We start from the raw sequence: 20,484 nt of genomic DNA on the forward strand, positions 1-20,484 counted from the left end.
TTGTTGGCCCACCCCTGACCAAATTCAACCCAGTCCCCTATGTGAGGTCATGGATTGCTAAAGGACACTGATGTGTCACAGACACCAGGAGCAAAACAAGAAATAGGGAGGAGAAGACGCACCAGGAAATGGCCGTGTTGTGGAAGGTTCTGGAAAACTTTACAAACTTGTTCTGTACTGTGAAGTTAATCTGAATATGCGCTTCATATTATCAGATAGGCAGGAGGCCTATATACTATAATATGTATTCTGCTGTAGCATACATTGATTTATTTTATTTGAAGTATATTCTGATATCAAATCAAATGATTGTGATATGTTTGTCCTACAGTGATGTCTTAAAGTATATGAAATGTGAGTCTTGTAAGCCCCACCGCTGAGTATATGAAATGTGAGTCTTGTAAGCCCCACCTCTGAGTATGTGTTCATATGCATATGGATGGTGTTCTGCAGTGACACCTAAAAATGTTGCTGTACATTGATGTCTTGAAAATTAGGCTGTAAGAAATTCAGACTTGTAAGCCCCACAGCTACACTAGAGTATGTGGGTATAGTATATGTTGGTGACGGTGGCTGTGTGAGAAGCACGCCTGTATCTCTCACATAACTAGAATGAGATTAACTTTCTATGATCTCTCTCCCTCTCTGCTCTGATAGACAGGAGCCTGAACTCTCATCTCTCAAGCGTTGCACTTCATCATTTATTTAGACTCTATGCTGTAGGCCACCAAAATATTTGATCATCTTCCAAATATTGTTTTACAAAGGAGAGAGAGAGAGGTAGGCTTTTGGTACGAGTGCATCGGCCATCACCAGTGAGGGAGCTGTGCATCATTGGGTGAGTCAGTGAAACTGGAAAGCATTTTTAGGACTATAATTTCCTCCTCATATTGTAGCCTACAATATGTGTCTCCACACACCTAGGCCTCGGCTATTGATGGATTCAAGACAAGGTCGTTTTTATTGATCTCTGATTCTCAGTTTGTCAGTGTCAAAGTAGCATTTCGATCCCAGGGTTAGAGTTAGTTAGGGTTAGAGTTAGGGTTAGGGTTACTGCTGCTAGTTTAGTGTAAGAATGAGGCATCACAGTACTTTTACACCACTGTACTAACAGGAATAATTACACACCAATAAACACACTGTAATGTAAAGTGTTACATCATTCTCAATGATCAGTCAATACATACGGTATTCATTTCAGCTACAGTACATTGTATCCATTTCCAAGTCCCCCTCCCCCATTGTAGCTAATTATCTATAACACATTGTACAGTTTTACAACCACGTATTAGTTATTATGGATGGTTATAGTTAGTGTCATAGCACATAAGTTTAAGGCATTACAAAATTCATTAAAAGCATTATACATATGTACTTCATAGAAACTGTTACCCTTTATATATTCTAACCACTCTATTTAATGTATTCCATATTGAGGGCCCTAACCTAAGAACACAAATCTTTGTCTCTATTAACATTGCGTACAGTTCTCTCTCTCTCTCTCTCTCTCTCTCTCTCTCTCTCTCTCTCTCTCTCTCTCTCTCTCTCTCTCTCTCTCTCTCTCTCCCTCTAACCCCTCCCTACCTCTAACCCCACCCCTCTGGCAGAACCAGGAAGTCCCTCCCCCTCCCACAAACTCTCTTCTGTGGAAACGAAACTGATCTGAGTCTCTGTGTCGTCTGTCTGTGTGAGAGTGAACAACCGTCCAAATGGCTCAGCAGGGAGTTCTGCTGGACCAGGACCTGTTCTGTTGTTCTGTCTGTCTGGATCTACTGAAGGAGCCGGTCACTACTGCCTGTGGACACAGTTACTGTAGGAGCTGTATTGAGGGCTGCTGGGATCAGGATGTTCTGAAAGGGGTCTATAGCTGTCCTCAATGCAGAGAGACTTTCACTCCAAGGCCTAATCTGAGGAAAAATAACATGTTGGCTGATTTGGTGGAGAAACTGAAGAAGACAGGACTCCAGGCTGCTCCCCCTCCTGCTCTGTGCTATGCTGGACCTGGAGATGTGGCGTGTGATGTCTGCACTGGGACCAGAAAGCAGAAAGCCCTCATGTCCTGTCTGGTGTGTCTGGCCTCTTACTGTGAGACTCACCTCCAATCTCACTATGAATCTTCTGCTTTGAAGAAGCACAAGCTGGTCAAAGCCACTGCACAACTACAGGAGAAGATCTGCTCTCATCATGACAAACTGCTGGAGGTTTTCTGTCGTACCGATCAACAGTGTATCTGTCTGCTGTGTGTGATGGATGAACATAAAGGCCATGATACAGTGTCAGCTGCAGCAGGGAGGACTGAGAAACAGGTAAGACCAGAACTACTTGTTGGTGACTGTCTGATAAACAAATAATTAAAGATACAGTAGGAACTAAGGCTGTTTGAATATGAGATCATTCAAATGAAATCGATCCACGGCAGAACAAATATGAACACAAACCTTGATTATATAGATATGTTAACCCAGATTCTCCAAATGAATCACAATTTTCTAAAGTCAAACACCATTATCATTCTTTATCAAACACCCAATCAGCTCCCCTGTTTTGTGCACTGTTAAAACTATAATCATTCACATAATAATATAATTTCACACAGACTCTTCCTCAACATTTTAATCCCTATCTTCTATGGGCCCTATGTCACATTACTATACTATTGATCTACTGGACAAATAAAGCTTGATAGCTCATTGAAGAGTGATTCTCCACAGAGGCAGCTGGGGATGAGTCAGCAGAAGGTCCAGCAGAGATTCCAGGAGAGAGAGAAGGAGCTGAAGGAGCTCCAACAGGCTGTGGAGTCTCTCAAGGTGAGTATTGTTGACCAGAGGAGACACACCATTTCACATCTCTCCTCCAGTCAGAGAGAGAGAGGGGGGCCCCTATCCAATCCCACTGACCCCACTGTTGGGAACAGGCTGTCTGGACCCCTTTCAGAGAATATACTGCTTAATGTAACTGACTGGTTATGAACCCGGGTCTACTGAGGGAGAAAACAACATCTTGACCGTTACACCAAGAGGACATTCCCTATTGGGCTGAGGGCCGACACTGATTTTGAAGTCGAAGACTGACTCATGTCCCCTATACATTAACATGGAGCTCTCTCTCTCTCAATTCAAATCATTTCAAATGGCTTTATTGGAATGGGAAACATGTTTACATTGCCACAGCAAGTGAAATAGATAATAAACAAAAGTGAAATAAACCTCCAGAAATTAACAGTAAACATTACACTCACAAAAGTTTCAAAGGAATAGAGACTTTCAAATGTTATAATTCAAGTGCAAACAGAGTGAGCCATTCGCCAGACTGAGTTCTGGAGGTGAAATGGAAATGAATGAGGGAGAGTTAAGTGAGGTAGAAGGTGTGGTGAAGAGCTCAGAACCAGAGCCTGGCATCAATGGACATGATAAAGAAGAATATGGTGCAGTAGGAGTTACATTTTTGGAGAAAGTGGATCCATACCTATTGGCAGATCCATTTGTGGTTTCAGGGTGGGTGGGAAAGGAGTTGGGTGCAGTTGAATTAGTGAAGGTAACCTGTAGTGGACTTGTGATATTTGTTTGTGTTTCTTCTGACCAGAGGGAGTGGGCGCTCCGTGTCACGCAACTTTGGTCAAGATCTGTTTCTTGCTTTGCTCTTAGGAACAGGGCACCATTGAAAGGAGTGATTTCTGGGGTAGCGTTAAGTGTAGAAGTGGAGCAATTAAGGTTGAAGACTGCTGGTGTTTGTGATTCCCGCCGTTTGGTGCAACGCAGACCCGGTGGTGAGCGTGGTCAGTCCTTTTGAGTTTTGAGTCTTTACCCAACAAAGTCATGTTAGGATATATCAGTTATCCTGTTAGAGCTTTTGTGGCGAATCCACTGCGCTGATTCAGGTGCAACGTTTATGATCATGTTGCAGCAGTTTGTAGGAGGGAGATTCCAAGATGTGGGAAGTGTGCAGGAGGGCATGGGATAGAGGATTGTGTAGTTTCGGTGGATAAAGTTGTGTGTGTCAACTGTTGGGATGCCCATGTTGCTGGGGATCGGAAGTGTCCGGTGCGAGAGAGGCAGGTTGAGGTGGCTAGAGTCAGAGTAGTGCAGAAGGTGTCGTATGCTGAGGCAGTGAAGAAAGTAGAGGAGGATGGGTCAAGGGTGAGAGATCCTGAGAGGATCCCTGTGAGTAGTAGATCTGTGCCAGCACAGAGGGATAGGCCAACGAGTGATATATGCTTCAGTAAAGTTAGCTTCTTAGCGTTCATAGCAATGGTTATCAACTGTACCGCAGAAATTGAACGTAAATCACTGAAAATAGATGTTGTGGTGGCAGCTGCAGAGAAGTATTTGGGCATACAAGATTAGACTTCAGAAGAGTTACAGGGTGTGTTGAGTGGTGGTGTTCCGTCCTCCCAGGCCGTTGGCATGGTGCAGGAGCAGATAGGGTCAAAGTAGTGGAATGGGGTAGTGGGTATTTAATGAGTGTAGGGTTAGTTGGAAGAGTGTTTTTTTGTATTATTATAATTTCCCCTTTTCCCATTTTGTATCACAAAGTATAATGGATTTATATTATAGTCCAGTTGGGGGCGGTAATGCAACATATTGGATGCCAACCACCGTTAAACTACAAAGAAGAAGAACCGTTATATTAAGGCTATGTACAGTGTTGTAACGATGTCTCTGTCTCTCTCATTCATTAACTTTCATGGTAGTTGGTTGTGTGGGTCTCTGGTTATGAATAGGGTGCTGACAGACAATTGTTGATGGATATTTATAGAGCTCTGATCAGGACGCCAACTGATTACTGGTGTACAGTTTATGGAACAGAGGTAAAGACTTGGCTTCAGAAGCTGGAGAGAATCCAGTATATAGCTTTAAGGATATGTATTGGTGCATTTAAATCAACGTCTGTATGTGCCTTACTAGTGGAGGCAGGAGAGATGCCTTTGGATATACAGCGTAAAAAATTGTCATTATCTTATTGGGTTAGGTTGAAAGGCTGTGAGGTTGAGCATCCCACTGCTACTGTTCTAGATGACTGTTGGGAATATACTAGTAGACAAGGCAGTGGTTTTGGTTGGACAGTTGGAAAGCTTGCTGATGAGAGTGGTTTGAGGGAGTTGGAGGTTGGCCCTTCTGTGGTGATAGGGGATGTTCCTCCATGGTTACTCCCAGACCCTGTTGTTGATCTAACCTTGGTAGAGAAAAGGAAAGATTGGTCAGAAGTCAGTGAAATAGTGAAACTGGTTGACAATTACATTGGTATAAGTTTTTATACTTTTCTACCGCTTTTCACAGATGGATCCAAGGACCCAGATAGTGGGCTCACAGGAGCAGGCGTTTACGTTCCTGAATTTGATGTGCAGATATGTAGAAGACTAACAGATGAACTGTCAGTATACTCAGTTGAATTGTTGGTGATAATAGTTGCCCTCCAGTGGGTGGAGGACGTACAACCTGTTAGAATTATAATATGCTCAGATTCTCTGTCTGTATTGAATAGTTTATCATCTGGTAAATCTAATAGGAGTGACCTGCTATAGGAGGTATTAATGTTATTATGGAGAATTGAGAGAATGGGTTTAGTAGTGAGATTCTGCTGGGTCCCAGCACATTCGGGTGTGGAAGGGAATGAAATTGTAGACCAGTTAGCTAAAAGAGCTTTGAAACGAGATATAATTGATATTAATGTTCCACTGGGTAGAGGTGAGGCCAAATGTAAGATCAGAGCCATTTTGATAGATGTGTGGCAGAAGAGATGGTACTCTGAGCACAAGGGCCGGCATTTATATGAATAGTTCACAGTTTTACAGAAACGTCGATGGACCAAGATTCAAAAGTCAGATTAGGAAGGAAGAGGTGGTGTTTACTCAATTGCGCTTAGGACATTGTACATTGAACTCGTCATTACATCTGGTTGGCAAGCATGTGAATGGTTTGTGTCTGGAAGGTATGGTCGATGAAACGGTGGAGCATGTGTTGTTATATTGTTGTAAGTATGTTGAAGAGAGGGAAAGATTGAAGTGTAGGGTCATTGAGGTTGGGGGGTTTGTAAGGGATTTTGGGGATGGGGGGAGGGTATATTAGAAGTTAGTAGGGCTCTTCTTTCTTTTTTCAGAAGTACTGAGTTAGGTAGGATGATTTAGAAATGTTGGAAACCGTGATCGACCACACACTCCAGCACAGTAGGTGGCGGTATGCACCTTTAACGTTGGTTTGTGGACCGCCATTATATCATAGAAGAAGAAGTTGTTTGTGTGAGAGTTTTGTGGTTCGTGAGGATGGCTACTATTCTTTTTTATTTTGGTTCTTGCCTATTTTCTTAATTTATTTTCTCATGGTGGAGGGTTTGTTTATTGGTTTCCACTGTTTATTGTTTAGAGTTGAGGGGGGAGTAGGGGTAGTTTGTTAGGGCGGCGTGATGGCCTCAACCGAGTGGAGAAGAAACGCTGTCGCTTCGGGTGCGTTCCGGAGAAAGGTGTGGAGGAAGTTTTGCTCATGGTCGGCGAACAGGTTGGAGCGGAACATCTGCACTCTGCATCCAGAATGAACAATGCGGTGGTTGTGTTAATGAAAAAGGTTTGTCTTGTTGTGAGTGGGATTTTTGTGAGGGGTGTGTTCGAGCAGATTTCGCCTCTTTCGACAAGAGTTGTGGTGGCTAATCTGCCTCCGTTTATTACTTACGAACAGACCGGAAGTAGTTGGTTCGTTTTGGTATATTTGAAAGTGGTTTTCGTGTGCTCTCGGCTGGGTGCCAAGCGGAAGCCGTTAAACATGTCTCTTTTCGTAGACAAGTGTTTGTTTCTTAACAAACTTCAAGGTTACGCAGGGGAGGGGTGGAACGCAGGGTTTGCTAGCACAGATAGTTTTGGGTGTTTCTAGTGTGGGGATGTAGGGCATAATGCTAGTGCAGACAAGCGCGACCAGCCGGCAGCGGGGGCTAGGACTAGGCTGGACACAATACATTTTTAACGCCTTTTTTCTGATAAACTACTTAATTACATCCGCCATGGAGCCCAGTTTCATAATATTACCATATGTCCCAGATGCTTGCCGTAGTTTAGAAATAATAGGGCATGTTTCACCCTGCCAGCTCCTATTAGTTGTATTGAGCTCTGTGGCACCAACTCGCCTAATGAAAGTTATATTCCCAGCCCATTGTTCTGCGTCACAATGCCAGCTTCACTATTGTTGGTAATGAGACCAGCCCCTATTAACATTGTAGCTTTACCTCAGGTAACTTATTATTAACAAGGTTATGACTACTTGGTGAGCAAACTCACTGTTCACCTGGGTACACCTGGTGGTGACCCACAGTGCTACGTATGGTTGGCGCAGAGGCAATCAAACAATAAACATTTTCTGGTCACGGTTAATCATTTTCTTTCAGAAAAAGGTGTATAACCTAAACAAAACGCATGTCTGTCTTCTTTTTCAAGATGTGGCTGATTTTAAACAGCCAGAATACATTTTTTCAATTAAGAAATAACTTTTTATTTTTTTAAAAACATTTATTGTTTCTATATTACTGCTGGGTAATTTGATATGCGTCGAAATCTGTAAGTTCGTAGGCATTGAATTGAGCGAATGCTGCGCAGGTTCACTGAGTTGTAAACTAAATGGATAGGTGTAGCTCATTGATTTATAGATCTGACACAGTTACTACCTCAGATAATGAGCCTAGCAAGTGTCGTGAATGAGGTATGTAGTACCCACAGAAGGCCACAGGGAGCAGCAAGAGGGCTATAAACCTGTTAATTTTTTTTTGCTTTAAATACCCTAAACCTAACAATCAATCAATCAAATGTGTTTATAAAGTCCTTTTTACATCAGCAGATGTCACAAAGTGCTATACAGAAACTCTAACCCTACTTATAACCTATTTTAGCCTTAACTCTAACCCCTAACCCTAATTCTAGGGTAGGGTAGCCTAGAACACGTTTTATAAACTATTTTAGTAATAATTTTATGTTAGTAAATTCCATTATAGTACTAAAAAGCATTTATTGTTATTTTTTAAATAAAACCTATGTAACCTTTATTAGTCATTTTATTATATGTATTATTGCAAGGCAGAACACTTGATAAACAACACATTTGTTTTATTTTTTTAATGTGGTTTGAACTGGGTGTGACCTAGTAACCTCTATGTGAAAGTCCAGCAATTGGCATGTCATAGGTGGGGCAGGTTTGAGACTGATCTACATAATTAATTAGAAAAATACACTTTATTTCTCAGCTGCCTCACCAATGTCTTTACGTGAATTAATAACTTTTAATTGCTAAATATTTCCAATAGATGTCTGCATAAGACCACAAAGCATCAGTTATAGGCTACAAGCATAAAATAGCATTCAACCACAGACTATGTCCTATGATTTTCTAAAAAGGTCACTCATTACTTTACAGTTAGCTATATATCTCGTATTAGGCCTGTGTTGCTTTTGAGAGCAACAAAATATTAACTCTAGCAGGTGTTGAACACCGGCCAAATAATCACTAGTCAGATGCGCTAACCTCAACCCTAGTAAACATGCATTATGACATCATCTTAATATCTCATATATTCCAGCCCACCAATAAATCATGCAACCATCGCGGTTAGAAAATGTACCTCAACATGCCCCTTGCTTGTGCTAGAAGGCAGAGTGCTCGCTGCCGCTGACGGCACAAGCTTTTTGCGGGGCTTGTTGAGTTGGCTACTTGTTCGAGAAGGCAGAGTGTCTCTGTGCTGGTTGATGAATTTGACAATGAATGTAGTAGAAAGATATAATTTTTGTCGACCAGAGGTGACTGAATTAATGTTCGCGCTTTTTGATAATCGTTATAGTAATGAGGTATAATTTTTAAACATGAGCATAAAAACAGGTAATAATAAACATGAATCATCAATATATTACTTCACAGTAATGTGTTTTCAGTCCTTCCTCTTGCGTTAGCAGTGTGGAAAGGGACAGTAAAAAGCTCAGGCAGGAGTTTTCCTGTGAGGGTCTTATGCTGTCATTCGTGGTCTTATGCTGCCATCTATTGGAATTGTTAAGCAACTGCAGTAGTACTGAAAAAAGTGTATATCCTTACTAAGTGTATCCTTACTAAAGTAGTAATTACTCAAAATTGCTAAATATAAAATGTTCTAGTTCATTTGATCACTTACAACCATAAAATAACAATTCATAGCATAACAAACAATGAAACTGACATAAACTAAAAACACCATATATTTAGTTAATTATCTAAAAAATAATATATATATTTAGATGGGTGACATTATCTGCCAAATTAACACCCCCTTAACATATAAACAGACACTGGACACAGACACTGAAAATGAGCTTTTTTTATATAAATCTGGTAGCTCTCAAAAGAGCCTTTGCTTTGCTGAGCAGTTCGTTTTCAGGAGTGTGCTGCCTGCCTGCCTTCAGAGGAGTCAGTCTGTGAATAATGTAAAGTTAATAAGTTATTGCCACGCTTTCACAGAGGCCTAGTTTACATTTACATGTGAGTCATTTAGCAGACGCTCTTATCCAGAACGACTAGGGTTAAGTGCCTAAATCTGTACAAGGGTACATCGACAGTTTTCTCACCTACTCGGCTCAGGGATTTGAACCAGCCACCTTTCGATTACTGCCCAACGCTCTTAACCGCTAGATTAAGAGCGTCTGCTAAATGACTCACATGTAAATGTAAACTAAATGTAAACAATCCACAAAAAGGCAAATGGTCGTAGATAAATGGTAAACTGGTTAAATAAAAGACTGCTCTTAGAACTTTCAGACTGCCATTGTTTTGGGGAAATAGGGACATGTCTGTATATTTCACCAATTATGTCAAATATATGTATTAATTTTAATGGTTTGAAGTTCTACATCATTTTAATCAAGATAACCTATTATTTCTAATGATGTAAGTTTGGGCAGCGTATTGCTGGTAGTTAAAACGTCGCAAAACAACATGTACTCCTGGAACTCTGAGGTCGTCCCATTGTTTCCTTTAGGGGAAATATAGGTATTTCTCTTTATTTCACAAAATATCTCACAATGGTATATTTCAAGTCAGACTCCATTTTAATCAGGATAATCTCCTCTTTCTAATTACATCAGGTTGGGCAGTGTACTTTGCTGTCATCGATCGCTAGACCAGAAATAGTCAGAAGTTTAAAAAAAATCCTACTTCCTGGTAATGCAGACATAAGCAAACTTGGCACCATCGAGGTGTGGATGTTTACTTTCTACACCAGTTGTTATTTATTACTTATTTTGTTCTGTTTCGTCCTAGGAACAGATTGTAGTGGTGAAATAAAAAGGTAGACATTTTTTGGGGCCATTTAGGGAAAATTGAATTCTAAGGATCATTCCAGTCAGAAGAGGCTCAGTGATGGTTCGCTTCAATTCATTTGCTTTGGCCTCAGGCTAGTGTTCCAGCTCAGCCAATGTTCTTTGGCCGTTTTACAGCCTTCAGTGAATTTTGACTTGTTCTGTTGTCCAGCCTACTAGGACTCAGGGGGCAGAGGCTGGGAGGAGAGTAGAGCAGGGTCAAGTGGTGGTGGTACCAGGAGGGAGGAGAGTAGAGCAGGGTCAAGTGGTGGTGCGCAGGCCGTGGAGAAAGCGGTGGTGGGGAGGGTTGCAGCTGGGCTACATGAGCTGAGGCAGGTTTCTGTAGTAACAGAGACTCCGGTGGGCGAAGGCTTGGTGGGCTCATCCCAGGAAATATTGCCTGTCATTGGGGAAGAGACACTGATCAGGGGGGAAGTGCAGGGGGGCAGAGACTGGGGAGGAGGAGGACGGTACCGTGCCAATGGAGGAGGAGGAAGAGGGGGGAGGTGAGTCTGCGGGAGCGGAGGACAAGGCGTCTCGTTTTCAGACGGCTCATTGGATCCAGAGCTGACAGCCAGTCAGGCTGAGGGCCCAGTATATACGGTGAGAGAACTTTCTAGGTTCCTGATGGAGACTAAAGGGGAAAAAGAAGGTTCTGCTGGAGTCTTATTTGATTGATCCTGGAAGGTTTGTAAGGTCAGTACAACACATTTACATTTACATTTTAGTCATTTAGCAGACGCTCTTATCCAGAGCGACTTACACGTGATGAAGAATGAGGGGTTTAGTGTCCTCTCACCCAGGAAGTGGTATAGGCTGAGAAAATGGGTCATGGGTTCTTAAGGGCATGTCTTCAGAATCTGCTTAAATGGATGGTTGGCGGCATGGCGGCTTTATGGGCTTCTCTACTGGTTTCTGATTGTGGTGATTTCCCTCCCACCTCTTATGGAGATTTCACGGTTAGACTTCCTTAACATGAACATCGGCAGAGACTGGGGGAATATGTCAAACAAAAACATTTCAATGTCAAAAGAGGTGTGTAAGGGTAGGTTGTTAGTGGTTAGAGCCAAAATCAATGACCTTGTCTTTGCTTTCATAAATGTGTCTGCACCTAGTACAGGGCTCAGTTCTCTGTTTCACCAGGGCCCAGGCAGGTGTCCTATTGGAAATTCAATGTAAAGCTCTTACAAGATGCCACTTTTTGCTAAAACTTCCAAGGCTTTTGGGAGAGGTGGGGACAGCAGAAGGGGGAGTTTGAGTCTCTCAGTCAGTGGTGGGATGTAGGGAAAGCACAGATTCAGGTTTTCTGTCAGCACTAAACAGATTTTTCCTCTTCAGAGGCCAGGAGAGTACTGGGGGAGCTTGAGCAGTTCATAATTGAGGTGGAGGCTGAGTTGGTGAGGCAAGGTAGGGTGGGGCTACAAGATAATCTATCTGAACTACACAGGGACCTAGGGGCTTTCGTTTCAGAGAAAGCAAAAAGGATCACTTGTAAGAGCTAGTTTTTCCATGTTGAGGGAGATGGATGCTCCCAGCTCTTTTGGGTTGGAGAAACAGAGTGGGGAAACCAAGAAAATCCATTGTTTACGTTGGTCTGATGGGCGTGTAACTTCTGTTGTGGGGAGATGAGGGAGCCTGATGGGCGTGTAACTTCTGTTGTGGGGAGATGAGGCTGTGGAGTTGTACTCTGATTTATAGAGGGCAGAACTCTGTGATCCTGGGTGTTCTCAGGTTCTGCTCTCAGACCTTTCCAAACTCTCTTTGTCACAGAGAAATCAAATAGACATTTCCCAGGCCTTTCACAAACTCTCAGCTGCTGTCTCTCAGACGGTCTGCCTGTGGATTTTTATAAAAAGTTCTGGGGAATTATTTTACAGGACGTGTGTTGTGTCAGTGCGTCGGGGTGGGGGAGCTGTCGCTAAGCTGTAGACGGGAGGATTTGACTCTCCTGCCCAAACAAGTAGATTTGAGCGACTTAAAGAACTGGAGGCCTGTGGCATTGCTCTGTTTGGACTATAAGGTCTTTACCAAGGTCCTCGTTAACAGACTGAAGTCCCACCTGGACTCTATTGTACACAAGGACCAAACATACTGTGTACCAGGACGCTCAAACACAGACAATCTGTTCATAATCAGGAGAAAGCCTTTGATAGGGTGGACCATGAATATCTGTTCAATGTGTTGTTTTGCTTGTGGGGAGAATTTTGTGGCCTGTGTTCAAATGTTGTACGCTGGGGCTTCATGTATGGTCAAGGTGTGGGGAGGGCTCAGTAGGCCAGTCTGGGTAGGGAGGGGCATTCACCAGGGACAGTTCCATCGTTCTGACTCAAAGCGGCGCAGAGGCCACTGTACCCTACGGAGGTGGGCTGGAGGGAACCAGCATGTGCTCTGTTGAGGAGGGCTGGTGGTTTGGGGCTGGATCAGCAGCTCTTCATTAACATTTAAGTCATTTAGCAGACGCTCTTATCCACAGCGACTTACTAATTGGTGCATTCAACTTAGGATAGCCAGTGGTACAACTACATCTCGATCACAATAAGTACATTTCTTTAAACAAGTCAGTGCTAGCAGGTGAAATAAGTCAGGTGTTAGTTTAGACAAAAGACAGTGGTTGTAAAGGGGGGGTAGAAGGATTACTATTATACTATTGCAGGTATTCCTTAAAGAGGTGGGGTTTCAAGTGTCTCCGGAAGGTGGTCAGTGACTCCGCTGTCCTGGCGTCGTGGGGGAGCTTGTTCCACCATTGGGGTGCCAGAGCAGCGAATAGCTTTGACTGGGCTGAGCGGGAACTGTGCTTCCGTAGAGGTAGGGGGGCTAGCAGGCCAGAGGTGGATGAACGTAGTGCCCTCGTTTGGGTGTAGGGTCTGATCAGAGCCTGAAGGTAAGGAGGTGCCGTTCCCCTCACAGCTCCGTTGGCAAGCACCATGGTTTTGTAGTAGATGCGAGCTTCAACTGGAAGCCTGTGGAGTGTGCGGAGGAGCGGGGTGACATGAGAGAACTTGGGAAGGTTGAACACCAGACGGGCTGCAGCGTTCTGGATAAGTTGTAGGGGTTTAATGGCACAGGCAGGGAGCCCAGCCAACAGCGAGTTGCAGTAATCCATACGGGAGATGACAAGTGCCTGGATTAGGACCTGTGCCGCTTTCTGTGCAAGCTACGGTTGTACTCTGCGAATGTTGTAGAGCATGAACCTGCAGGATCGGGTCACCGCTTTGATGTTAGCAGAGAATGACAGGGTGTTGTCCAGGGTCACGCCAATGTTCTTTGCACTCTGGGAGGAGGACACAATGGAGTTGTCAACCGTGATGGCGAGATCATGGAGCGGGCAGTCCTTCCCCGGGAGGAAGAGCAGCTCCGTCTTGCCGAGGTTCAGCTTGAGGTGGGGATCCGACATCCACACTGATATGTCTGCCAGACATGCAGAGATGCGATTCGCCACCTGGTTCGGGTTGTCCTGGGAGTTGGGGAGGGGTGTCCGTTTTCTGCAATGACAGACTGTTCATCATGTTTTTTCTGTGTTGCCAGGGTAATGCCATTACTGTTGACGCCTTAGGGAGATGTTTCAGTGTGGAGATGTTTCAGGAGGTATGGGGGCTCAGGGGGGCTGTCTGTACGGCTGGAGAGGAGGTGTTGGATGGACGGTTGGAATGTGGTGCTGGTTGGTGTATTGTACTGTGGTGTTGGGTACTGGATAATGTGATTGTGTGGAGGTTGTGGTGGCACGCAATGTGTTTTTAGGAGGGGGGGATGTTAGTGTAATGAGGATGGCTCATTAAAGTAAGACAAGTCAGTCTCTCTCTCTCTCTCTCTTAACAGCGCTCTGCACAGGCAGCAGTGGAGGACAGTGATAAGATCTTTACTGAGCTGATCCGCTCCATTGAGAGAAGGCGTTCTGAGGTGAAGGAGCTGATCAGAGGCCAAGAGAAGGCTCAAGTGAGTCAAGCTGAAGGACTCCTGGAGCAACTGGAGCAGGAGATAGCTGAGCTGAGGAAGAGAAGCACTGAGCTGGAGCAGCTCTCACACACAGAGGATCACATCCATTTCCTCCAGGTAAATAAACTGCCTTGATACATGTGATATGAAATTAAAACTCTCAATCATTTGGTTCTGCTCCCTCTCACACTCTCTCTCTCTCCCTCTCTCTCTCTCTCTCTCTCTCCAGAGTTATCAGTCTCTCTCCAGTACCATTGTATCTTCAGACTTACCCAGCATCGTTGTCCGTCCTCTTCAGTACTTTGGAGATGTGAGTAAGACTGTGTCTGAACTGAGAGAGAAACTAGAAGACGTCCTTAAAGGAGAATGGACAAAGATCTCCACTACAGGTGTGTTGAAAATAATAAGAACATCAACTTTAGACCATTGAAAGTTCCCTACTAGTCATATACATGTGGAATATGGTGTGATGATAACATTCCCTCTCTCTGTGAATGTGTTTGTGTGTCTGTAGTGAATATAGTGGATGTTCTACTGCCTCCAGAGCCCAAGACCAGAGAACAGTTCTTACAATGTGAGTCTCTTTATTCTGAAGTAACTAACAGTCTCTTTTTACTGACACTCCTAACAATCCCTCTAGAAATATATAGCAATAGTAGATCTAATCAAAGACTGGGTATCTATCTGACTCCTCATATTTCTCTGATTTGATCTCTGCTGTGCTCTTATCAAAGACAGGGTAGATTAAGTATCTGACTTAACTTATTGTTCTAACTCCCCTCATTGGTCTCTGCTCTGCTCTTCTCCCAGATTCCTGTCAGCTCACACTGGACCCAAACACAGCACACACACGCCTCTCTCTGTCTGAAGGGAACAGAAAGGTGACCTATACAGGCCAAGTCCAACCATATCCTGTTCATCCAGACAGATTCACCAACTGGTGGCAGGTTCTGTGTAGAGAGGGTCTGTCTGGACGCTGTTACTGGGAGGTGGAGTGGAGTGGGGAGGATGTTTATACAGCTGTCTCATATAAAGACATCAGCAGAACAGGGAGAGATGGTGGATTTGGATACAATGACAAGTCCTGGTGTTTACTGTGTTATAGTGGTGGTTATAGGTTTAGACACAATCATGTTATGACTACAGTATCAGGCCCTCAGTCCTCCAGAGTAGGAGTGTACCTGGATCACAAGGCAGGTACTCTGTCCTTCTACAGTGTCTCTGATACAATGACCCTCCTCCACAGAGTCCAGACCACATTCACTCAGCCCCTCTATCCTGGGTTTTGGCTCTATAATGGGACTGCTGAGCTGGTTAAACTGTAGTAAGGTCCACATAGATACTAGTCATGCTGGTGTAGTCTATAGCTGAGCTGGTTAAACTGTAGTAGGGTCCATATAGATACTAGTCATGCTGCTGTAGTCTATAGCTGAGCTGGTTAAACTGTAGTAGGGTCCACATAGATACTAGTCATGCTGGTGTAGTCTATAGCTGAGCTGGTTAAACTGTAGTAGGGTCCACATAGATACTAATCATGCTGGTGTAGTCTATAGCTGAGCTGGTTAAACTGTAGTAGGGTCCACATAGATACTAGTCATGCTGATGTAGTCTATAGCTGAGCTGGTTAAACTGTAGTAGGGTCCACATAGATACTAGTCATGCTGGTGGTGATGGTCCCCAGATGTGATGATTCATTCTACTCTGTTTTTATGTACAATTATTTGATTGATTTGATCTTCAGAAGATGTTATGAATTACAATTCAATGCATTCATATTTTTTTAAGTGCAATGTTTTAATCTTATATATTCACATTAATCATGATGTATGCTGTTAATGTATGTTGGTTGTCATTCAGAACCATTGAAATGTTTTCTCAATTGGTTCTCTGTCTCAATGTAATTTTCCTCAGTATCATGGAACAGGTAGTGTTACTTACTTGCTAATTGAACTATATGGGCCGGTTTCCCGGACACAGATGAAGCCTAGTCCTAGACTAAAAAGCATGTTCAATGGAGATGTCCGGGAAACTGACCCTACATTTGGCATCTTTTATTCTCCCGTACTGCTCAGTCAAGCAACATTAAACCTGTCCAGCAGGTGGTGCTATTAACCAAACAATAAAAACATCAGCTATCTTGACTTGTCACTCAGTATATCAGTAATGTTCAGAATTGTACTTTAATATCATTGGAGATTGATGGTCTTTTTAATCCACTACCCAGAGTCAGGAACAGATGAAGTTAGGTCTGCTACTGTTCAGTTATTAAATATGATTCATGGTGATGGGAAATAAAAAATACATCTAGTAGTAGTTTTCCTTTGCTATTTATTCCAAGGTGTGTCTTTAACTTGTAAATGGATTGTGTTGAAGCTGGCATGTGGTGTGGATGATAGAATAGAGTGAATAGAGGAGAGAAGAGAGGAGGAGAGGAGAACATAATATAGAAGACAGATGAGATAGAGAGAGAATTCATACCCAGGGGAGTTACTGACTCTGGCCCAAATGACACCCTGTTCCCTACGTAGTGCACTAGGCTACTTCTGACCAGATCAAAAGTAGTGCACTACATAGGGAATAGGGTGGAGATTTGCTCACTGGCATTAGAATATTAGACTATCATACTGTAATGTTAGATGTTGCCTCGTTAGAATATTAGAAAATCATACTGTAATGTTAGTGGTTGCCTCGTTAGAATATCATAATGTAATGTTAGTGGTTGCCTCATTAGAATATCATATTGTAATGTTAGATGTTGCCTCATTCCAATATTAGAATATCATACTGTAATGTTAGTGGTTGCCTCATTAGAATATCATAATGTAATGTTAGTGGTTGCCTCATTAGAATATTAGAAAATCATACTGTAATGTTAGTGGTTGCCGCATTAGAATATCATATTGTAATGGTAGTGGTTGCCTCATTAGAACATTAGAATATCATAATGTAATGTTAGTGGTTGCCTCATTAGAATATTAGAATATCATACTGTAATGTTATTGGTTGCCTCATTAGAATATCATAATGTAATGTTAGTGGTTGCCTCGTTAGAATATTAGAAAATCATACTGTAATGTTAGTGGTTGACTCATTAGAATATTAGAATATCATACTGTAATGTTAGTGGTTGCCTCATTAGAATATCATACTGTAATGTTAGGGGTTGCCTCATTAGAATATTATACTGTAATGTTAGTGGTTGCCTCATTAGAATATCATACTGTAATGTTAGTGGTTGCCTCATTAGAATATCATACTGTAATGTTAGTGGTTGCCTCATTAGAATATCATACTGTAATGTTAGTGGTTGCCTCATTAGAATATCGTAATGTAATGTTAGTGGTTGCCTCGTTAGAATATTATACGGTAATGTTAGTGGTTGCCTCATTCGAATATCATACTGTAATGTTAGTGGTTGCCTCATTCGAATATCATACTGTAATGTTAGTGGTTGCCTCATTACAATATCATACTGTAATGTTAGTGGTTGCCTCATTAGAATATCATACTGTAATGTTAGTGGTTGCCTCATTAGAATATCATACTGTAATGTTAGTGGTTGCCTCATTAGAATATCATACTGTAATGTTAGTGGTTGCCTCATTAGAATATCATACTGTAATGTTAGTGGTTGCCTCATTAGAATATCATAGTGTAATGTTACAGTGAGGGAAAAAAGTATTTGATCCCCTGCTGATTTTGTACGTTTGCAAACTGACAAAGAAATAATCAGTCTATAATATTAATGGTAGGTTTATTTGAACAGTGAGAGACAGAATAACCAAAAAAAAATCCAGAAAACCGCATTTCAAAAATTTTAGAAATTGATTTGCATTTTAATGAGGGAAATAAGTATTTGACCCCTCTGCAAAACATGACTTAGTACTTGGTGGCAAAACCCTTGTTGGCAATCACAGAGGTCAGACGTTTCTTGTAGTTGGCTTCCAGGTTTGCACACATCTCAGGAGGGATTTTGTCCCACTCCTCTTTACAGATCTTCTCCAAGTCATTAAGGTTTCGAGGCTGACGTTTGGCAACTCGAACCTTCAGCTCCCTCCACAGATTTTCTATGGGATTAAGGTCTGGAGACTGGCTAGGCCACTCCAGGACCTTAATGTGGTTCTTCTTGAGCCACTCCTTTGTTGCCTTGGCCGTGTGTTTTGGGTCATTGTCATGCTGGAATACCCATCCACGACCCATTTTCAATGCCCTGGTTGAGGGAAGGAGGTTCTCACCCAAGATTTGACGGTACATGGCCCCGTCCATCGTCCCTTTGATGCGGTGAAGTTGTCCTGTCCCCTTAGCAGAAAAACACCCCCAAAGCATAATGTTTCCACCTCCATGTTTGACGGTGGGGATGGTGTTCTTGGGGTCCTAGGCAGCATTCCTCCTCCAAACACGGCGAGTTGAGTTGATGCCAAAGAGCTCCATTTTGGTCTCATATGACCACAACACTTTCACCCAGTTCTCCTCTGAATCATTCAGATGTTCATTGGCAAACTTCAGACGGGCATGTATATGTGCTTTCTTGAGCAGGGGGACCTTGCAGGCGCTGCAGGATTTCAATCCTTCACGGCGTAGTGTGTTAACAATAGTTTTCTTGGTGACTATGGTCCCAGCTGCCTTGAGATCATTGACAAGATCCTCCCGTGTAGTTCTGGGCTGATTCCTCACCGTTTTCATGATCATTGCAACTCCACGAGGTGAGATCTTGCATGGAGCCCCAGGCCGAGGGAGATTGACAGTTCTTTTGTGTTTCTTCCATTTGCGAATATTCGCACCAACTGTTGTCACCTTCTCACCAAGCTGCTTGGCGATGGTCTTGTAGCCCATTCCAGCCTTGTGTAGGTCTACAATCTTGTCCCTGACATCCTTGGAGAGCTCTTTGGTCTTGGCCATGGTGGAGAGTTTGGAATCTGATTGATCGTTTGCTTCTGTGGACAGGTGTCTTTTATACAGGTAAAAAGCTGAGATTAGGAGCACTCCCTTTAAGAGTGTGCTCCTAATCTCAGCTCGTTACCTGTATAAAAGACACCTGGGAGCCAGAAATCCTTCTGATTTGAGAGGGGATCAAATACTTTTTTCCCTCACTGTAGTGGTTGCGTCCCCCCTTTTTCTTCTGTTGTTTTCCCTCAGTGTTCCTTATTGAAAATCAATTAACAATTCATCCCCGCCCAAAAAATCCTATTACGGTTTTGTTTTAATCACTTTGGTACTATTTTCACAAGCAGGTGGTACATTTTCACAACTCTTAGTATAAAACTCCAAGCTGGTCACGCTTGTAAGGCAGCCAGTCTTTCATTCAAAACCTGTCATTGTGCATTCATTTGGATTGGAAACATCTCTCACCACACAACCATTGATTCAAAATATAAATGTAATGAGAGCATTGGTTTAATCACCAAAACAACTTAAAACTACTCAATTGAAAATATATCATTAACTACCAATAGAAATCACTGCAAGATAAGTGTTTCAAATAACCCTTAGAAGTGCTGAAAGTAATATGCTACAGTACTGTAGATTACAGTTTACATTAGGCAATACACTTACATTACCCAACAACATTGACAATCTATCATTTCCATTATATCTATCCAATGTGTAATCAAAGGTGTGATCAATGATGACATCCTCTACAATCATTCATGGGGATTTATTTTTATTTTTCTGATGTAATTGCAACATACAGTACTGTCTGTAATTAGATGTGAGACATTAAATGAAACATTAAATGAATGAAAATAAAATAATGTTTAGCACGCATTAATTAGCATCAAGCCTATCTTGAGCATTTGGCCATAAATTCTCATCCACATCAGTAAATGTCCTCATTGTTCATGCACCGCTGGAGAAACCTTTCGGCATGTTGAATCAAAGCTTGACATTGGTCTGCATTGATGTCATCACATTCCTCATCCATGGCCAGAAGGAGGGTGGCACGCTCATGGGGATGGCGATCGTACACCTTCCACCTCCATGATGAATAAAATAAATTAATAAGGTTGAGGAAGGAGAGTATGGGGGCTGGTATAGGGTCACGAATCAGGGAGGGACCTGAAACCATACCTGAACCACCTCTGAATGGTGGAACCTGACATTGTCCCACACAATGACATAGGTGACCCCTTCACCTTGACAGGCCTGCTCAATTTCATTGAGAAACACAATGAGGTGTGCAGCGTGGTAGGATCCAAGTAATGGTCTACATCCTACCACACCATCTTCAGAGATAGCTGCTGCTCTTGGAAATGTTTCCC

General features: G+C 42.7%; 1 protein-coding gene across 1 annotated transcript; it reads left to right on the top strand.

Annotated features, from left to right (window-relative positions):
* Positions 1 to 1,709: 1,709 nt before the first annotated feature.
* LOC121547112 (tripartite motif-containing protein 16-like) lies at positions 1,710 to 15,549 on the top strand. The gene is made up of 6 exons (XM_041858225.1): positions 1,710 to 2,306; positions 2,712 to 2,807; positions 14,108 to 14,341; positions 14,454 to 14,613; positions 14,739 to 14,798; positions 15,035 to 15,549. The coding sequence occupies exons 1-6, from the start codon at positions 1,710 to 1,712 to the stop codon at positions 15,547 to 15,549; spliced, it is 1,662 nt and encodes a 553-aa protein (XP_041714159.1).
* Positions 15,550 to 20,484: the final 4,935 nt, after the last annotated feature.

The sequence above is a fragment of the Coregonus clupeaformis genome, unplaced genomic scaffold (genome assembly GCF_020615455.1).
Source record: "Coregonus clupeaformis isolate EN_2021a unplaced genomic scaffold, ASM2061545v1 scaf0632, whole genome shotgun sequence".
Classification (NCBI taxonomy): domain Eukaryota; kingdom Metazoa; phylum Chordata; class Actinopteri; order Salmoniformes; family Salmonidae; genus Coregonus; species Coregonus clupeaformis.

Coding starts and splice junctions, on each gene's coding strand:
- LOC121547112 (XM_041858225.1), top strand. CDS start 1,710: ATGGCTCAGCAGGGAGTTCTGCTGGACCAGGACCTGTTCTGTTGTTCT. Junction 2,307..2,711: donor CAGGGAGGACTGAGAAACAG/GTAAGACCAGAA, acceptor GATTCTCCACAG/AGGCAGCTGGGGATGAGTCA. Junction 2,808..14,107: donor AGGCTGTGGAGTCTCTCAAG/GTGAGTATTGTT, acceptor CTCTCTTAACAG/CGCTCTGCACAGGCAGCAGT.